Raw genomic sequence first — 20,933 nt, 5'->3', positions numbered from 1 at the left:
TTTTTTTTTTAAAGATGACCGGTAAAGGGGTCTTAACCCTTGACTTGGTGTCAGTACCACGCTCTCCCAAGTGAGCTAACTGGCCATCCCTATATAGGGTTCTGAACCCGTGGCCCTGGTGTTATCAGCACCACACTCTCCCAAGTGAGCCACAGGCCAGCCCCTTGTTACAACTTCTAACATGGAGGGGTGAAAAAGACCCATCAGGAACTTCAGCAAGAACAGGAATGGAATACAACTAGATATACATACAGGAGGTGGTTTCAACCCACCCAGCTCACTGTGGTACCTCCATCTAATGATGACAGATAGTTACAGCCCCAAACCCCAGTAAATACTCTGAGAGTAGCCGTCATGAGGTGCACCTGGGGCCTCACCCTTCCTACCCAGGACAAGTGAGCCAGGCCTACTCACCCACAGGGTACCACCTGGACAGCCTCTAGTGTGTGCATCCTTCACCCTGTGTGACCCTCCCAACATCAGAAAGGCCCAGGAGGGATGCTCTTCTCCACTCCCTGGGCACCCAGATAAGCCTAAACAGGCTAAGGACAAGGTCCCCAAGGGCCACCAGTGCTTCAGGATGGTGAGGAATAGATGCAAGCCGAGACCAGGCCCCGGACCATAGCCCCCCACCAGCCAAGGCCTGAGGAACTGGTGAAGTTTTTATTAAATCCACAGAAGTAAAAACCATTATTGTGAGGGACTGGGGAACGGGTCCACCAGGGAGTGGGATTCAGGCCACCAGGGGATGGGGGAGTGGGGATGGGGTGACAGGACAGACAACAGAGTCTGGCTAGACTGGCCATGGGGGACCCCAGACTCAGGGGCCATCGCCAGAGCCTCCAGACAGCTCCTGGGAACTCAGGCCAGCACCAGGCAGGCTCAGCGGCGGGGGCTCCACCAGCACAGCAGAGAACTTGGTGTCACCGAAGGCCTCGTTCATGCGCGTCTCAAAAAAGCGCTGCAGACCGATGATGGACTGCACATCCGCCTTGTCCTGGGCCAGGCAGGAGCACAGTGGGTGGATGGGTCCTGGCTCTTACACCACCACCTCCCCCTGCCCTTAGCACCCCCATTCGGCAGGCTCACCTCAGTCAACTTGTTGAACTGCTTGAACATGCGGCCCACATCCTGGGCAAACTCCTGAGGGGAACTATAAGGGGGTGACAACTTCTCCTGGAGGCGGGCGCGGATCAGGGTCAGGTCCAGGGTGCCACCGGGCTGGTCCTGCAGGCGGAAACCACACGCACGTTGAGAGTGAGGTTCAATGGCCCCATCTCTCCCCTCTCCCCCATCCTAGGACTCACCAGGGAGAAAGTGGAGTCAGTAGCCAGCTGGTGCAGGGGGCGGCAGGGCTCATGGCAGAAAAGGGCCAGCAGGACGCGCTCACATTTCTACAGAAAGACCAGGGATGTCAGAGCTGCAGGAGAGTGGGAGGGTTAAAGCAGCTGCACAACTCCCCACCTGAATAGCCCTGACACTCACCCGCTGGTTGGCTGGCGAGAGCTTGGCCACCACTCCAGTGCTGTCAGCACCATCCAGGCTGAGGCTGCCATCCTCCTCCTTCAGGTCAGGGAGCACGTGGCAGAGTGAGCAGCTCCACTCCTCCCTAGGATGAAAAAAGAGTGAGCTGCTGCACAGGACTCTACCCAGCCCTCCATGCCATATCCAGACACCACCCAGGCCCCACCCAGCATCACACACACCCTGGCACATCTTGCAGGGCAGGCAGGTGGCAGTCGAGGTGAAAGCAAAACTCGCATTGGTTGCACATGACCAGATCGCCTGGCTTCTGGCAAACACGGCAAATGGTGGCACTGTCATCCAGGGTGCCAGGGCCACCAGCTGGGGCTGAGGTGCCATCAGGAGCCACCACCTCCAGGCCCGAGCTGGTGCTGCCACTGGGTGAGGCCAGGCGGGGGCCCTCAGCACCAGGACCCTCTGCTAGAGCCATCAGCACAGGCTTGGTCTCAGGCCCCTCAGCAGCAGCAGCAGGAGGGGCTCCAATGGCAGCCTCCGTCTCCTCCTCCTGCAAGGTGGTAAGAGGTGTCCAAGAGGGTCCAAACCTGAGAGGCGAGTGTCATCCTACAGTCACGGTCCCTTGCTCACCTTGACGATTGCCATGCCAGGCAAGGGCGGGGCACCAGGAGCTCCTGGGGGTGCCGTCCCAGGCTGGCCAGCAGCCGCAGCCGCAGCCCCACGCTCAATAACAATGAGGTTGTAGTCCTCAGTGGTGCTACCGGGGAAGACTTTGAAGACGGGCGGCTGGCTGTCAGCTGTGAGGTCCAGGTCCAGGCGTTCAAGGCTCACCCGTGGCACCTTGCGCATGAGGCCACTCACCTCACCCTCACTGGAGCGGGACCTATAGATGCAGCCTGGTGAGAGCCCCCATCCATCCCCAGACCCACCATCCCAGGGAACTGCAACACTCACCGCTTCACACCTGACACATGGGGCTCTGCACTTGAGTAGGGATCATCTGCTCAAAAGATTTTTTAAAAAAAAGAAACAGCAGGTTGCAGTGGACACAGGGCACTGGTGCCCTCCTGCTCACCTGCCAGGCAGACCCAGTTACCTGACCCAAAGCCATAGCCTTCCTGCACCTCCATGGGCTGCAAACAGAGCAGAACAAGTGGATCTTAGAGGGGGAAGCATCCTGAGGGACCCAGTCCCTTGCCTTTCCCTGGGTCCTCTTCCCTGCTCACCTGGCTGCTGCCAGAGCCCTGCTTGCTCAAGGGTCCTGGGGCTCTGGGAGGGGCCATAGGCGCAGGGCCTGTTGAATTGGTGCCAGGACGCTCTGCCACAATCTTGCCTGCAGAAAGGAAAGAAACAATTAAGTACATAATTACACACTCCTGGGGAAGTAACAAGATAGTGCAGGGACAAGACTAGGACCCACCGAAGGCCTCAGCACTCTTGGTCCAGGCGTTGAGGTCCCACTGAAACTTCATTTCACCATGTGGTTCCACGGGATCCACAATCATCTTCAGGGCCCGGTGTAGCTGGAAGTAGATCTGGAGGCGGTGGGGGGTGGGGGGTGGGGCATAAGCATACATGGCAATGAATACGGCTCGAGGGTGCTGTGCTGGGGGTCACCTGCCTGGAGCCTACCACCTGGGGGCCCACCAGCACACACCAGCTTCTTAGAAAGCAATAGGGCTGTGTTATTGTCGCTCTCCAGAGCCCAAGAAGCGAAGCGCAGGATGTGCTCCTGGTGCTTCTGGATCTTGGTCATGGTCCAGTGCTGCCGCTCTAGGCGCTCCTGCTGCCCCTCGGTCACCTTCTGCAGGTGGAGAGGGGATGAAGTCAGCGGGGAGAGCACTAGGATCCTTCTCCACCGTGGTCAGGACCAACAGCCAGCAGACGGGGCCCAGGGACCCTCCTCGCTGTACAAAGTTTACCTGGGCATCATTGACCAATACACGGCCCCGCTTGTTCAGCTCCTTCATGATCTGTAGGATGGCCATCTTGACATCCACCTGCACACGCTTCTGTACATCAGACACCTGGCGGATCCTAGAGGAAAGGTAGGTCAGACCAGGCAGGGTCTCACCAAACCGCTAACGCCCACAGCCCTGGCATCCACACTTACGAGCTGCGAACTTCCTTGGTGCTCTTCTGCAATGTTGCATGCTTGTCCCCAAGGCGCTTCACCAGTGAGGCCAGGAGCTTGCGCTGGTTCCTCACTGCATCCTCCAGGAACTGGTACCTGAGAGAAGAGACATGTGGGCCTGGGCATTGAGCCCAGGAATGAGTGGCACCCACCCTCCCACTGTGCTTTAGGACTCACTGGTGGTCCTTGTGGGCATTGAGCTGACAATCCCGGCAGGTGAGGGTGTCACAGCTCTCACAGAACAGCACGAGGGGTTCATGCTTGTGCACGTTGCAATAGACAGTTCGTTCACCATCCCGAGACTTGGCAGGCCCTAGGCAGCAGGAACCATAAGGCTAGACCTTTTCCTCAGCCACCTCCAACTCCGGCAGCCCAAAGAGCTTGGGGCCTCGTTTCCTGCCTGTGCTGCCACCCTGGGCCAACAACTATTGGGAAGACTTAAGAGGGCCTGTGGCAATGGCTGAGAAGGAACACAGGCCTGCAAGCCCAACTCCTTACTCCCAGAACCCTTTGCCCCAGCCTGGCTAAGAGAAACCACACCCTTCCTTTCAGCTTCTGGGAGTGATAACATAAAGGGTATGGATGACAGCTTCTGACAAAAGAGGACCAACCCCTGCTGTTCCCTCTACTGAAAACTTCTCCAGGTGGGACACAAAGAGTTCTGCCTACATGCCATGCTCCATTTGGCTCCCTTTCTCCTCTGTTCATGGCAGCCTACTCTTTTTTTCCTTGATGGGAGAATGCCAAGATCCCTTATAACCCATATGGGCAAACAAGGGGGCCTCGCAGAGCCTTTTCACACTAGGAGAGACCAAACCAAGATCCTTAGAATGGTGTCAGGATCCCTATCTGGGGCAGAAACCTGGTGCTCAGAGTAATGCCACCTCAAGTCAAAATACCAGTAACCCCCAGAACCTGTCTACCCATTAGAAAGCAGATTGGGCACACTGGTCCCTTTCCTCCCCAACGTACCAGCTAAATCTGAAATATATTAACATAAGTACAGGTCAATCAGGCACGACTTCTCCAACGCTAGCCATTCCTGCACCCTGACCCTTTGCCTGCAACCCCTGCAGAACCCTGCCCATCCCTCCTGGCTCCTCATGCCCCACAGCCATCACCTCCACCCCCAACTTCCCACCAATGCTGTCCTCCAGGATGGAAAGAATCCTAGCCAAAAAGCCACTCACTGGAGGATTCTAAGCCAAAAACTGGACTAGACTCAGGAGAATCTTAAATTCCTTCCCATATCAAAGTCAGCCATGCCCAGAAAATCCTGAAAATAACTGAACTTCGGGTAGGACACTGCCAACTCACAGCTAAAAGTAAAACGTTTCCAGGAGTAGCTATCACCAACAGCCTAAGGGTTCTTAAAGCTTGTCAAGAAGCACTGTCCCAGAATCCTCACTTCCCCTAGCAAAGTCTTAAGACAGTCAAACCCCATATCCAACAAGCCCCTCACATCTTGCCTTTCCCTGTCTGAATATGCTAGGCCCTCTATCAAGACCTACTCTTTCCTTGGCGGTTTCCTTGGTAAGCCGCTTTAAACTCTCTGCAAACCCTGCAGCACACTGAGGGTGTCCTGTGCCTCTCTTGCCTGTGGCCTTTCCCTGCCTCCCAGACCTCCTAACACTGCACACCAGAGCCACAGCCTCCCTGCTTTTGAAGTTCTGCCTCAAGCGCCTCAAGTGGCACACCCTAGAGAACAGCCCTAAGACCCATCAGCTATTTGTAACTACCATCATAAGCAGCTGAGTACACACACAGGATATTTCCGCAGCCACCTTCGTCTCACGTACCAGTGGAGCGCACAGTGTGGTCCTTGGTGTACTTCACCCGCTGGTGCGCCTCCACGCACGTCTCACACAGAGGCTCGGAGCACTCCACGCAGTAGCTGGTGGCTGGGGCATTATCCTCACAGCTAGTGCAGCACTGCCAGGCAAAGGCAGGGTTAGAGAAAGCAAGACCACCTGATAGATCCACATCAACATCCCAGGAAATGCAACCTCAGATTAAGGTGGGTGCCTTGACCTAGCCTAAGCAGCCCACGTAAAGCCTTAGAGAGTAAGGAGAGTAACACCTACAGCTGGTGCCAGGCAACTCCTAGGCAGATGCCCCCTCCCCATGGCCAGAGACATCCTGGAGGTTGGTGGGGTAGAACGCACCTGGTTCGCATCCTGGGCATCAGTGGCAGCTTTGCTGCCACTATCGCGCATGAAATAATTCTCCACGATGTCTTTGGAGAAGCACTGTTGCTTGCACACGGGACAGTCCACCACTGCGAGTAGCAGGGATATGTGTGAGACCATTGCATGCTCTCACCCAGGCTGTGCCCCGACCCCCTGCTGGGCGCAAACCACCATCCCTGGCAAAGCCAAACCCTCCCCTCCCTAAGCCTGCTCCCCTCCAACTTAAGTCAGGCATCCTACCTCAGCACCAGGCCAGGAACCCACCCCCCACTCCCACTCAGGGTAAATACTGTATGAGCCCCTCATCTCTGCACCGAGTCGGGATCAAAAGCTGAAGGTGGGGGGAGGGGCGGCCCCCGGCCACTCAGTACTCACCAGAGCTGTCGCCCGCCGCGCTGCTGTTTCCCGAGCTGTTGGTGGCGGCGGGCGCAGCGGGCCCGAGACAGGCACTACAGGCCGAGTGCAGGCACGGCAGCAGGCGCGGCTCCCTCTCCGGTCGCAGGCGCTCCCGGCACACGCCGCAGTGCTCCAGCAGCTCCAGGGCCTCGCCGCCGCCCCCCGCTGGCGACGACGCCGAGGCCGAAGCGGACGCCGAGGCCGTGGCCGAAGAGGCAGCGGCGCGCTTTTCGCCGCCCGCCGATCCCTCGCCCTGGCCTGGGCTGCCGGAGGCGGCTGAGGCCGCTGCTGCCGAGGCCGCCGCCGCGGAGGCCGCCATTCACACGCCGCCGGGGGCGCCCAGGGGGGAGGAGGGGCGCGGGGCCCGCCGCGCAGGCGCAGACGCTCACTCCGCCAACGGTTGGGCCGCCGCAGCCGCGAGGCCGAGCGCTGCCACACGCCTCCTGGGCCGCTGCCCGCCGTGCGCGGGGCGTTGGCGAGACACGGCCGGCTGCTGCCTGCTCGTCTCCCGACAGCGCTGCCCGCGCTTCCTTCTCAGATGCGGCCAGACCGCACCACACGCCACGCACACAACCGCTCGCCCGCGCGCCCGCTCGCAGAAAGAGCTGCGGCCGGGGGGCGGGACAGAAATAACTGGCGCCGACGCAGCGGCGCACGCGCGTTGGGCGCTGCACGCCCGGGGGCGGGGCCCAGTCTGGTCGCCGCGAGCGAAGTTGCAAATACGCACGCGCCGGCGCCAGGTCCTCCTACCACTGCCAAACCCTCCTCCGCACAGCTAGAGCGGAGGGGGGGAAACGGGTCACTGTGACGTCACCGCCGCAATTTAATACACGAGCGGGGCGTGCACACCGGCAGTGGAACGAGAACCTCACCTAGCTCCACCTCTAGGCCACACGAAGGCAGGACGCTTTATGCCCAAAGCGCGTGGGCAGGCCAGACCTCCACCCTAAACCCCACCCCTTCGGCCAGCAAGGAGACGTCTCCAGCCCCTGCGTCACCAATAGTTAGGGAGAGAGAGCGGGGACGATAGAAACTGGGCGGATCCGAGACCTAAGGGAGGGCGGGGCCAAGGAGAGGGGCGGTAGGGTCTCCATCTGAGGCAGGGACCTGTCTAAGAGCTGACTTTTGGAAATTAACCTTTTTATTGTTAAACTTGAAAAGCACAGAAACTTGCTCCCCCCCCCAAAAAAAAAACCAAGAAAGAAACTTGCACAAATCAATTGCAGACTATTAGGGGCTACAGAGCTGCGAGTCCGCGAAATCCCGCCCAGCCCCCCAAGCGTCCCCTCCCCATGTTTTAACTGGTGGTTGTCCGGACTTTGATGCTTTCCCAAGTGGGCGAACCTCTACAGTGGGGAATCCTAAGAAGGAAGGCAGAGTCTGTGTGGGGAGAATCCTAAGAAGGAAAGCAAGGTCTGTGCGGAGAGGGGGACCCGCCTAAGGACCCTCAGCGTGGAGAGAACACAAGGTTCGGTGCCTCGGGGCTGGTCCCTGGGGGTGGGCCTCAGCCCCATGTTGAGTGCCTCTGAAGTCCTGAGGTCTCCGGTCCCGGACGACAACGGGGACCGGGATCCCCTCCGAGAGGACGCGGAGAGGCCGCAAGGACTGACGCCACTCGCCGCTCCCCAGGAGCACACAGGCAAAGGCGGGAGGGCAGGTGGAGAGTGGGGGCAATGGGCAGGGCCTCCCCGAGTCCCCGCTCCCAGGTGTCCACACGTGGCGGCGTCGAAGGCGCGTCCCGCCGCTGGGCCAGGTGGGACCTTTTGTTCCCGGCGGAGACTGGGGGCCTCGAGGCTTTGTCCCGCCCCTGCCTTTGTTCCAGGCTGGCACGCGGCCCCCCAAATCCGGGCCCCGCCCCCTCCGCCGTGTATTTGCCGACCTCCGCTCCCACCTCACTTCTCCGCAGGGCCACGCCCCCGCGCCTCCCCCTCTACCCCACCACCCCTACGAGGCACGGGACCGTTCCCTCGTTTCCTTCCTGTGATAACTGGAGAAAGAAAGTTGTTGGCTGGCAGCGCATGGGGTGCGGTGTGGGCGTCCCTTTGTAATATTTGATGAATGCCTGGCGCGTTAGTTCAGTTGGTTAGAGCGCAGCATTATAATGTTTCCTGAGCACCTTCCACGGCCCTACCCAGTGCTGGTCCCCAAAATGCCAGGGGGGACGTGTGACCCACACCTACCCTGTCCCCTAGGATACTGGGGCCAAATGGTTAAAATAAGATGGTAAAGATTTGTAGAAGTGTCTCTCCTAGAGGCCGCCTCCATATACCTTCTGGTAGGACAGTTCAGGTAGAAACAAGTGCAGTGGCCCTGAGGCAGAATAGCCATCTAGGGAGTAGTCAAGTGAGAAGTGGTGGGGGGTGCCCAGAGAGGTCACTGTGCAGCTTGCGGAGTCTGGGTGTAGGTTAGGTCCCCTGCCACCCTACGGCTGGCTGCCTGCAGGCCCTCCCCTAGACCCTGGCAACAGGGCCCTGGGATTTCAGTGAATTATCAAAGCCCATGCTCTTCTCTCTGCACCGTGGCGGTAAGAGTTCCCTTTCCTCCTCCTGTGCCCAAGACATTCATCCCCAGTATGAGGCAGCCACACAATCAGGTGTCACCCAGTGCCAGCAGCAGGCCTTGGAGTGTCTCCTCATCACCAGGCACCAGGCCACTGCTGGCACTATTATCCTGATGGGGAGACTAATGCTTCAGGAAGTGCCAGGACAGCATTGAAGGAAGGGGGATTGTAGTGGATTATGTTCCCCCAAAACTCACTGGACCTTGAATTGTGTCCCCCAAGTTTTATGTATTAGAAGCTTGGTCCCCACTGTGACTGTAAAGAGGGTGGAAATCCTGTTATGGTAATTGAAAGGTGGAGCCTTCAAGAAGTGATTAGAATGTAGGATCGCAGTAGTGAATGGATTAAAAATGGTGATCAGGGGCGTGGTTTTGAGGGCTTTAAAAGAAGAGGGAGTCTGTCTTCCTCTGCTCTTCTTCCATCATCTTGCAATATGAGACCCTTGGATGGACTTTGGACTTACCAGACTCAGAAACTGTAAGCAATAAATTTCGTTTTCTTTATAAATCACCCAGTTCTGTATATTTTGTTATAAGCAACAGAAATGGACTAATACAGGGATCAACTGGGAACCAGGTTCAGGCAGACTCAGGGAAAGTGAAGGAGGGTATCCTGGACTGGCCAAGCCAGGGTGTATATATAGGAGGACTAGGCTGGGGTAGGAAAACCACTCAGAGGCCGTCTCTGAGGAGCCAGCCCATCTAGGGTCCAGAAATATCTTGCTGGACACAAGTGCACCTCAACTCTACCCTCAGTCAACCCAGCCAAATGGTCAGTGTCAACTTACAATCTCATCCTCTGTGCTCCTGGCCAAACCTTTAGAATGTCTCTTTTTTCCTAGTTCTGGCCCACTGGGAGCTGTCTATATTCCAGCTTTGCAAAGAAAACTCTTTGCAAAAAAAACTCTTCACTTGGAAGAGTGAAGCAATATACGGAGGTTGCTCAGACTGCACCCAAGCCTGCTGAGGACTGCCCACCGCTGCAGTTGGCAACCTGCCTGTAGACAGCCACCCTCAGCCTCTCTTACTTCTTCAAACCCCACACCTGTGCCTGGCTCTCCCTCGCACCTCAGGTATCATCCCCAAAGCTACTTCCTGAGGAGATCTTGTTGCTTCATCACTCCAGAGTCTGTCTCTGTCTTCACATGGCCTTCTCGTTTTCTCTGTATCTTCCCTTCTGTCTCTTATAAAGACACTTGTCATTAGATTTAGGGCCCACCTGGATAATCCAGGATGACCTCATCTTGAGGTCTTTATATCTTCAAAACCCCTAATCCAATATGACTGGCGTCCTTACAAGAGAAGAGATAAATACACGGAAATCACCATATCTAGACAGAGGCAGAAACTGGAATAATATGTCTACACGCCAAGGAACATCAAAGATTGCCAGGAGCCACCAGAAAGTAGTAGAGAGACATGGAACAGATTCTCCCTCAGAAACACCAGGAGGAACCAACCCTACCAACATCTGTAGTTTGAACTTCTGGCCTCTGGAACTGTAAGAGAATAGATTTCTGTTGTTTTAGGCAACCCAGTTTGTGGTACTTTGTTAAGGGAACTCTAGGAAACTCATATGTACCCCCAAACTCCCTCCTCCCAGTCCCTAGCACTCACTAATCAACTTTCTGTCTCTATGGATTTGCCTTTTCCCCTTTGTGTTTTGCTGTGCTATTTTCTCCCCTTAATTGCCCACACTGTCCGCACTCCCTCCCCCTCCTCAGCTGTCTTCTCTGGACTTCTGAGTGTCCTCCAGCATGATTAACAGATAGAAGCCTCTGAGTGGCCATGGTTAGGCTCCCACCTGCCACCTGCTGTGGAGGGCTTCATCACAGGCCTCCCCGGTAGACTCATCTCCCAGTGATGGACCCCAGACAGCTACTCCCTCCATCTGTGGTCCATGAAGTGCTGTGACAGCCTCGTGCAGGCTAGGGCACACTTGCAGGCATTTCTCTGGGTTTATACCTGGACAGAGAATTGTCATTGTGATGATTAATTTCATGTGTCAACTTGACTAGGCCATGGTACTTGGATATTTGGTCAAACATTATTCTAGGTGTTTCTGTGAAGGTATTTTTTAGATGAGATTAACATTTAAATCAGTAGACTTTGAGTAAAGCAGATTACTTTCAATAGTGTAAGTGGGCTTCATACATCAGTTGAAGGTCTTAGAAGGAAAAAATTGACCTCCCCTGAGAAAGAGGAAATTTTGCCAGCAGACTGCCTTCAGACTCAGACTGCAATATCAGCTCTTTGCAGGGTCTCCAGCCTGCCAGTGTACCCTGCAGATTTTGGAATTGCCAGCTTCCATAATCATATACCCTGCAATGGTCATATTTGATTTAGAATAAAAATCAGATTCCGTTCTGGAACTAGGTAGTTGTAATGGTTGCACAACATGGCAAATGTACTTAATGTCACTGAATTGTATACTTTAGAATGGTTTAAGTGGAAATTTTTATGTGTATTTTACCACACATACAAAAAAAATCATATTCTGGGGCCGGCCCATGGCTTACTCAGGAGAGTGTGGTGCTGATAACACCAAGGCCACGGGTTCAGATCCCATATAGGGATGGCCGGTTTGCTCACTGGCTGAGCGTGGTGCTGACAACACCAAGCCAAGGGTTGAGATCCCCTTACCAGTCATCTTATAAAAAAAAAAAAAATCAGATTCTGATGAGATCCCTAGAGTCTGGCCCTGCTTGCCTCTGACCTCACCACTCTTCCAGCCCCACAAGAGACCTGTGGTCCCCAGCACAGGGCCTTTGTAGTTGCTGCTCCCTCTGCCTAGGATGTTCTCTGCCTCTCTTTCTGGCCGACATTTTCTCTTCCTTCCCATTTCAGCTAGAGAGAATCACGAAGCTGTGAGCTCTGAGTTGTTTGTTCTCCTTGCTGCATCCACCATGCCTAGCCCAGAGCCCACCCCGTGGTAGGCAATCGGTGAAGGTGTGAAAGGACAGACAAGTGCATGAAGGTGATGGCCGTCCTGACCCTGCAGGTTTTGTAGGCCATGAGATGAGGTTTGGATTCTATCACTCTGTAATTCTTGTGTGTGTGTATGAGTTAAAATTTACATAAAGTCAAATTGAAAGTGTACATTTGGTGGCATTTTCTACATTCATAATGTTGTGCAACCGCCACCTCTACCTAGTTCCAAAACATTTTCTTCACCTCAGAAGGCACCACATATCCATCAGCACTCTCCCACCAGCCCCTAGAACCACACTAATCTGCCTTCTGTCTCTATGGACTTTTTAACCTTTTGATGGAAGCTTATGATATGTAGATATATGTACGGTGAGCACCCTAGGTAACCAGCTCTGATAGCAAAAACAGATCTCTGGCTCCCAGAAGCCCTTCTGCCCCTCAAAGCTACAATTCTGACTTCAGACGAGCTTTGCCTGTCGATTCATGAAAACACATGGAGTTTGCACTTCTCTGTCTGGCTTCTATCCCTCAGTGCCCATCCGTGTGGTCTGTGTGACCCTAGTTCTTTCTCTTCCCTGGTTAACTAACATCTGATCATAAAAATTCCCTGCAGTTTGCTTACACATTCTCTTGCTTGCATTTGGTCTCCCTCCTGCTTGTGCTATTAGGAATGCACCTGCTGCAGTGGGCACTACCCTGGCATGGCTTCTGGCTGTGTGTTTCTTTAATTGTAATGAGGTGCTAACAGAATGTTTTAGCAGAAGGTGGCATGATCTGATTCCCGTTTCAAGGGTTCCAGGTGGAGAATGGGTGGGTGGGAGCAGGAAGGAAAGCAGAAGATATGTCCATGCAGGCCAGGCAGAGAAAGTGCTGGGTCTTAACTGCTCTTTGGAATCACTATGCTTCCTCCATTAGTTTCCTGTAGCTTTTGTAACACATTACCACAAACCTGGCGGCTTAAAACAAAAACTTATTCTCTCACAGTTCTGGAGGCCAGAAGGAGAAGACCCTTCCTGCCTTTTCCAGATTCTGGTGGCTCCAGACGTTCCTGGGCTTGTGGCTGCATCACTCCAGTCTTCAAGGCCAACATTGAAATATCTCTGGAGTTTTTTTGGCGGCTGGCTAATACAGGGATCCGAATTCTCAGACCTTGGGGTTACAAGGCTGAGCTCTAACCAACTAAGTCAACCAACCAGCCCAAATTTCTCTATTCTGACTTCATATTGTTGTAGTGAGCAGGACTGAAGCCATGTTGGGACCTAAAACCGCATGGGCTATAGGCAAATTTTAAAAGGACACAGTTTTTTTCTCGGCATGCATTTCTCTGAGTTCCCTTTCTTCCCACAGTTATTTGATATTTTGAACCTTGGTTATGGGGCAAGATGACATTATTTACATGAACGTAAAGTTGTTTTCCAGCCAGCCTGAAGCTGCAGACTCATAATGAGGCACTTACTATCCAGCAGGACCCAAAGACAAGGATGGCAGCAGAAACCAGATGAAGTCTTGGGGACACTTTGCACCTGAGACCGTGCATGAAGCCCTTGCTGCTCACATACCCCTCCCTCCTGCTTTTCATTCCTCACATTACATTCCCTTGGCCCTCTCTTTAAAAACCCCTCAGTAAGGGCCGGCCTGTGGCTCACTTGGGAGAGTGTGGTGCTGATAACACCAAGGCCACAGGTTCGGATCCCTATGTAGGGATGGCCAGTTAGCTCACTTGGGAGAGTGTGGTGCTGACAACACCAAGTCAAGGGTTAAGATCCCCTTACCTGTCATATTTAAAAAAAAAAAAAAAACCTTCAGTAAATCTGAGTCTTGGAGATGGCTTTAGTCTGGCCATTCTCCTTCAGTTTTACCAGAGATGTGGGTTAGCCCAACATCTCTCCTCAGGTCACTGGTATTCCTGAACAAAAGCTGACTTCCATTTTCACCAACATTTGACTTTTGAGTGGTTTGTTTTGAAGGGCAGCAGGCAGCCGGACCTGTGCCAGGTAATAATATCACCTTTTTCTCTGTGTGTCATGGCTAAGGGCTGACTTGTGCCCCTCCCCAAAATTCATATGTTGAAACCTTAACCCCCAATGTGATGGTATTTGAAAATGGAGACTTTGGGAGATAATTAGCGTTAGATGAGGTCATGAGGGTGGGGGTCCCCATGATGGAATTAATGCCCTTGTAAGAAGACACACCAGAGAGCTATCACTCCTCTCAAATCCCTCCCCCTGCAGCAAGCCAGCAGAAGAGTCCTCAGAATGAAATCTCCCTTATTGACACCATGATTTTAGACTTCCCTCTCCAGAACTGTGAGAAATAAACACCTGTTGTTTAAGTCTATATCATTTTCTTCTTTGCCTCTCTCTTATAAGGATGCAAGTTAATTTACATTTAGAGCCCACCAAATAATTAATAATTTCCTGATGTCAAGATTCTTAATTTCAATTGCAAAGACCCTTTTTCCTAATAAGGTAAACTTCCAGGTTCCAGGAATTGGGATGTATATATCTTTGGGAACCATTTTCAGCTCACTGCAGTCCCCATTCCACAGGTGGAAAAAACAAATCCTGGAGAGTGGAAAAAGTTGCCCAGGCTGGCCAGTTAGTTCAGTTGGTTAGAGGGCAGCCTTATAATACCAAGGTCATGGGTTCGGATCCCCGTACCAGCCAGCCACCAAAGAAAGAAAAAGTTGTCCATGGGCCAGCCCGTGGCTCACTTGGGAGAGTGTGGTGCTGATAACACCAAGGCCATGGGTTCAGATCCCTATATAGGGATGGCCGGTTCACTCGGGAGAGCGTCCCAAGTCAAGGGTTAAGATCCCCTTACCAGTCATCTTTTTTTTTTTTAAAGAAATAAAAATAAAAAGTTGTCTAGAGAGCACCACAGCCTATATGAATCTAACCCAGTCCAGGACTCGGGGGAGGACAGGAGACCCCCCAGAGCTCAGACTCTAATCCCTTTCCCTGCTGAGAGGAACCAGGGCTCTAGGGAGAAATGGCTGATTCCAGGACTGTACAGGGAAAGTCCCAGGTGAGCCTGAAACACCTTGTTATGATACAAAGTATGAAGTGCCCAAATAATGACAGGGTATAGTAAAAGAACACAGAAGCCAGGGGCTAGCTAGATAGCTCAGTTGGTTAGAGCGTGGCCTTGCAACAACGAGGTCAAGGTTTTGATCCCCATGCCAGCCAGCCAGGATGGAGGAAGAACACAGAAGCCAAACCTGCCCATATGACTCGACGAGCATCAGAAAGAACAGTGACTGTCATCAACTGACATACAATGAATCCCCACTATCCATAAGTTCTTAAGGTTCTCAAAAAGAGAGAGCCAGAAAAATAAATCCATCTGTCACCATATGATGCTGCTTTTAAGCCAGCCTCTCACTCTGAGAACTTGGCATTGATTCTGCCTTCCCAGGGGAACTGTGTTTCAGGGGAACACATGGCCCCAGTTCTTGCTTACAGAAGAACACCACTGATAATTAGACACTTGAATTTGAAAAACATCATTTCCCAATTTATGATGAAATCCCTGTGCAGGCCAGGATTATCTGCTTATGTTTATACTATGAGGTGTGTGGATTATCTGCTTATGTTTATACTATGAGGTGTGTGGAGGGTGTGGTGTCAATGTGGCTGCCTAGGGGGACATGTGAATGGGAAGGGGATAGTCAGGCTGTCACTGTCCCATGTTAGAGTCAACACTGAAATCCCACCCAACACCCATATGCCACATGTATTTTATGGCATAAAAATTAGACTTCGGCTGGGCTGGCTCGTTAGCTCAGTTTGTTAGAGCATGGTGCTGGTAACACCAAGGTCCACGGTTTGATCCCTGTAAAAGCCAGCTGCCATGAAAAAAAAAAAAATTACTAATACAAATATTAAGAAAGGAGAAGGAATCCAAAGAAGGTACACAAGTGGCGAATAAGTGCATGAAAAAATGCTCAATATTATTAGTTTTCAGGGAAATGCAAATCAAACCACAATGAAGTCATGATTTACAACCACTAAGGAGCTATTTTTAAAAATTACAGATAATTATAAGTGCTGGTGAGGTTACAAATGTGAAATGGTGCAACTGTTGGAGTGAGCAGGACTGAAGCCATGACCCAAAAGCCTAAAAGCACATGGGCTGTAGGCAGATTTGAAAAGGACACAGTTTTTTTCTCGGCATGCATTTCTCTGAGTTCCCTCTTTTCCCATAGTTATTTGATGTTTTGAACCTTGGTTATGGGGCAAGGTGACATTTGCATAAAGGTAAAGGTGTTTTCCAGCCAGCCTGCAGCTGCAAACTTGCAGACTTGCCCATACTATACAGGCCCTGGGAAACCAAAGAAGACATTAGTAAAGCTGTGCTGATTCCAACCCTCCAGCAGCACCCTCAGATAAGAGCAAGGACAGGAGCAGAAACCAGATGGAGTCTCAGTGAGACCTTGTACCTGGTTCCTTGCACAGAGTCCCTGTGGCTCATGTCCCCCTCCCTCCTGCTTTTCACTTCCCACGTTCCACTCCCTCAACCCCCTCTTTAAAAACCCCTCAGTAAATCTGAGTCTTTGAGATGGCTTTAGTCTGGCCATTCTCCTTCAGGTTTACCGGAGAGGTGGGTTAGCCCAACATCTCTCCTCAGGTCACCAGTATTCCTGAATAAAAGCTGACTTCCATTTTCAGCAACAGTTGACTTTTGGGTTGTTTATTTTTGTCTGGGACAGGCAGCAGGACCTGTGCCCTGTATCAAATTTCAGCAAGCCAAGCCAGGAGCTGTGTGGCCCCAGTAAGACAACCACCATGAAATAGTCTGGCAATTCCTCAAAGAGTTAAACAGATGTACTATATGATCCAGCAATTCACCTCCTAGGTATATACCCAAAGGAATTGGAAACAGATGTTCAAACAAATCCTTGTGCAGGAATGTTCTTAGCAGCACCACTCATGATAGGTAAAAGTTGGAAACAACCCAAATGTCCATCAGCTGATGGATGAATAAATGTGGTACATCCATCCAAAGCAGTCTCACTCAGTCATGAAGAGGAAGTACTGATATGTACTACAATACGGTTGAACACTGAAAACATGCTAAATGAAAAAAGTCAAACACAGAAAACCCCATATTGTATGGTTCCATTTATATGAAAAATCCAGAATATGCAGATTTATAGAGACAGAAAGTAGTTTAATGGGTGCTAGGGGCTGGGAGAAGGAGGGTATGGATTCTTATTTTGGGATGAGGAAAATGTTTTAGAACTAGATAGAGGTGGTGGTTATACAACATTGTGGCTAATACTAAAAGGAACTGAACTGTTCACTTTAAAATGAGTAATTTTTTATTATATGAATTTCATCTTAACTTTTTACGGAAGTGAGTGGGGCATGTGGATCCACCAGGAACAAAGGAAGTGAGGAGTCTGGAAAGGGTCCCTAGACAAACAGGCTATCAGGGCCCATTTAGAGACAGCTGGAGACTTGGGAATGTGGACCAGGTATGCTAAGGAGTGAGGAAGCTTCTGAAAATGATCTAGGAAACCCATTCTTGTTTTTAAAAGCTGCTTCTTGAGGTTAAAAGAGAAGAGTTAATCAATGTCTTAAACACAAAGAAGGCAGGGCAGAGAACAGCTCTTGTCATGAGGAAGAGGTTGAGTCTGGGCGTGGCAACTCTGGGCCGACCCCTACTGGACTGCAGCTTTAGCCACCACGGTAGGAAGATGGCTGAGAGAGCAGGGCTGGGTGGCCATTCTGCCCGTTGCCCACCTCAGCAGGGCAGCACTTCTCACACCAGATGCTCCTGAATGGAAAACACTGAATTAATCTGATCAGACAAAACCCACAACATTTGGGTGGCACAGGAGCCCAAGGCAAAGTGACACGCCAGTGAGGGCAGAATCCAAGACTTTGTATTATGTGATTCCACTGATAAGGAATGTCCAGAACAGACAAATGGATAGTGACATTAGATTAGTGGGGACAGGGGTGGGAATGCAGACTAACAGTAAATGGGCTGAGGGATTTCATTGGGGATGATGGAGAAATGATCTAAAACAGGATGGAGGGTGGTGGGGGTTACACAGCACGATAAATTTACTAAAAGTGATTGAATTGTGCATTTGAAATGAAAGAATCATATGTGAGTTGGTGTCTGGAGGCAGGAAAGGCCTTAACTTGGCTCACACCTACAGTGGGTGGTGGAAATTCCCAACCCCAGGGCATTAGAGGGGCAGTGACTGCAATGGGATGCTATTGAAGAAAATCTATTGAGTTTGTTTTTTTTTTTTTTTTTTTTCTATAAAGACGACCGGTAAGGGGATCTTAACCCTTGACTTGGTGTTGTCAGCACCACACTCTCCAAAGTAACCAAAAAGGGAATCAATTTACCTGGGCTTCAGGGGGTATGTTATACTCAGGGGACAGAGCTAGAGCTTGCCTGTGGCCTTGAGGGATGGAACTGCCTAGGTGTCCCATCGTGGGGGGCTGGGGCTTTCCTTTTCGCCTTAGAGATTTACTTAATTTTTATTTTTGGTGACTGGCCAGTACCAGGATCCAAACCCATGACATTAGTGTTACCAGTACCATGATCTCCCAATTTAGCTAACCTGCCAGACCTCAAAAGAAAAAAAAATTTTTTTTGGCGGCTGGCCAGTATGGGAATCCGAACCCATGAACTTAGCGTTAATAAAGCTGTGCTATTTTATTTTCTAGTGTACCAGAAATTTGCTAATTTGGGGATTTGAGTACTCGAGTCTACGCTATACCATTCTCTGTATTTCTTGGGTTTTTTAAGTTTTCGAAATTAATCCAAGGGTGCAATGCTGGGCCGAGGTGCTCGAATTCTGGAGAAGAGAGAGTGGTTGTTGCCTCGTTATGATTATTGTTTCAATTTAGGTCTCTTCCTCCCCGAGTTGTTTCCTCAGGGACTGGTAGGATATTCTTCTTTGTCTTTTACATATGAAAGCGCATTAAACCTTTTCTCTCACAAATATTTTCTGCCCCACCCCTCTTTGTTGAAGGCCCTTAGTCCCTTTTTGGGCTGTTATTTTTTTGGTAAATTCCAAAGGCACCTTGCTTGGTCCCACCCTTTGCTTCCACCACCTCCCACAGGGCCTGGGGCTGAGCCTTCCCTCCAGCCCCCTCCCTAAACTGCAGCCTTGGAAGCATTTCTCAAGTGTAAACAGGATCCTGTCACTGTGCATTCCCTGCTCCACAGGGCTCTGGTTCCCTCTCTGTCCCACCAGGAAGGCTCAACCCCTCACTGCTGTTATTTGCTTTGCTGGCCACCACCCCCATCTGCCTTGTACCAGAAAAAATTCCTGCGGGTATATATGCTTAGTGTTTGCCCCCTGGGCCAGTTGTAAGCTTCTGGCACACTGAGGTATGTGCCTGGATCGTGGAACCTGCATCCTACCCCTGACACAGCCCAGACCCACTAGGACAGGGCTGGGTTTGTGGATAGTGGTTGCCACAGAGGGAGACCCTGGATAAGAAGCTGGCCTGCTAGTGATGGAGGAGAGAGGGAGGTTGGGACATTGCCTGAACTGGGAGCAGGCATGGCCAAGGGGGCCCTGGAAGATCCCTTACTGGGGGCTGTTAGAGGAGTCTGGCCTTGGCCACCGGGGGAGGCCCAGTCACCTTGGAGTTCAATTTCTTCTCCTTTCATGTCTGTGGTCATTGTGAGCTTACAGCTTCTTCCCTTCAAGGCCAGCTGGTGGTGCCTGCCCCTTAGCTGGTGGTGTCTGGCCTGGAATTTTCAATGTTTTCAGGCCAATTTTCAATGTTTTCCACCCCCTCTCTGACTTGTTAAATCAGTGTTCTCAGCTATACTCATTTATTCCTCCAAATGCCCCACACAAACACTGTGATAGGTCTTTGGAGAGAAAAGCAAAATAAGTGTTTTTTTCAAGGCTTGCTACTCTGGAGGTCATATCTCTTACCTCCCTTGGCTGCCTCAGAGGGGTCAGGGTTTGGGTTTCTCCCTTTACACCCATCCTAGCCTCCTGGGCCAGGTCCTCCACCTCCACCTTGCCCTTACCTCTTGGGGCTGAGACCTTCTCTGAAGCCACCCATGTCCTCTCTTTCCCACCCTGAATCTATCCCCTTCTGCTCTTCCCTGCTGAGGTCAGAGCATCCATTGCTGCCTGCTGAGTCTCCCACATTTGCCACCCTACTAGGTCCACTGTCTTCCTCATACCCCGTTAAACATGCCATGGGACATGCTTTCCCCTCACACACCACAATCCTGCAGCTCAGCCCACAGTTCCCTCACCTGCCTTGCCCAAGGGAGGGCCACCTCCTTCCTCAGAGCCCTCATACATGACCTTCTACCTGTCCTTTCAATCTTCCCCCAAATCAGCTGGGCCTGTTCCAGTCATGCATCTGGACAATTGGTTTCCTCTTTCACCCACAGCCCCTCTGCTTATAAGATGGGGGAAGTAAGAGCTTCTCCCTGGGGAATGAAATCTCGAAGTGCCTGATAAAGGCTGGTAAGGCAGAAATGAAGCATTCGGAAAGAAGGATTCATCAGATGGGAGAACAAACAGTGGCATTTATCGGACGCTGTGTGGAGGCCTTGGGTCTCACCAGATGAATTTTTTTTTTTATTAGTTAGGAATATTCATGAGATACAAAGCTGATTGTCACCCCTCTTGCCCGTGATGTGGGGCCAGATTGTGGCTGTACATGCATAACCACAAATTGCATTTGTACCCTGTGTCCCCCACCCAATTATCCCCCTCCCCGCTTCCCCCCAACTCCACTTTATAGCCCATAGAATGTTCTCTCCCTCTGCAAGTCCAATGCTCTACTGTGGTCTTTCTTTCCTTCCTTCTTTCTCTCTTAGCTCCCACATATGAGTGAGTACTGAATTTGTTTTTTATTGCCACAAATTACCACAAACTCCGTGGCTTAAAACAACATCTAGTTATTAGCTCACCACTCTGTGGGTCAAAAGCCCAGGTAGGTCCTCTGCTCCAGGTCTCACAAAGGCTGCAATCAAGGGCTAGGCTGGTCTCTTATCTGAAGGTGCTGGGGAAGAATCTGCCTCCCAGCTCATTCAGGTTGTGGGCAGAACCAGTTCCATGCAGTTGTAGGACTGAGTTACCTGTTTTCTTGCTGGCAATTGTCTGAGGAACTTGGATTCTCCACAACCCTGCCTTGCACCACCCCTCACCCCCCTACCCCCCCCCCCCCCCCCGCCATCCCCGCATTCCATCTGGAGGCCCTGTCCACCTTCAAAGCCTCTGAAACAGTTCTCCCACT

At 51.7% G+C, this 20,933-nt stretch overlaps 1 protein-coding gene across 1 annotated transcript; it reads right to left on the bottom strand.

The window, feature by feature from the left end:
- Positions 1-644: 644 nt before the first annotated feature.
- Positions 645-6,799, bottom strand: TRIM28 (tripartite motif containing 28). The gene is made up of 17 exons (XM_063092005.1): positions 6,178-6,799; positions 5,779-5,891; positions 5,413-5,545; positions 3,791-3,926; positions 3,593-3,709; positions 3,402-3,516; positions 3,137-3,283; positions 2,900-3,014; positions 2,706-2,812; positions 2,576-2,612; positions 2,434-2,479; positions 2,110-2,362; positions 1,707-2,029; positions 1,486-1,609; positions 1,308-1,394; positions 1,090-1,227; positions 645-997 (listed from the first exon to the last, which is right to left on the bottom strand). The coding sequence occupies exons 1-17, from the start codon at positions 6,515-6,517 to the stop codon at positions 821-823; spliced, it is 2,508 nt and encodes an 835-aa protein (XP_062948075.1). The 5' UTR covers positions 6,518-6,799; the 3' UTR covers positions 645-820.
- Between the last annotated feature and the right edge of the window lie 14,134 nt (positions 6,800-20,933).

Source organism: Cynocephalus volans, chromosome 3 (genome assembly GCF_027409185.1).
Source record: "Cynocephalus volans isolate mCynVol1 chromosome 3, mCynVol1.pri, whole genome shotgun sequence".
Classification (NCBI taxonomy): domain Eukaryota; kingdom Metazoa; phylum Chordata; class Mammalia; order Dermoptera; family Cynocephalidae; genus Cynocephalus; species Cynocephalus volans.
This window is presented reverse-complemented; position numbering and strand designations above follow the sequence as displayed.

Excerpts from the sequence above, each read along its gene's own strand:
- TRIM28 (XM_063092005.1), bottom strand. The coding sequence starts at position 6,517 with ATGGCGGCCTCCGCGGCGGCGGCCTCGGCAGCAGCGGCCTCAGCCGCC. Across the intron at positions 2,480-2,575 it reads AGGCTATGGCTTTGGGTCAG|ATGATCCCTACTCAAGTGCA; the intron begins GTAACTGGGTCT and ends TCTTTTGAGCAG. Across the intron at positions 1,228-1,307 it reads CTGACTCCACTTTCTCCCTG|GACCAGCCCGGTGGCACCCT; the intron begins GTGAGTCCTAGG and ends TTCCGCCTGCAG.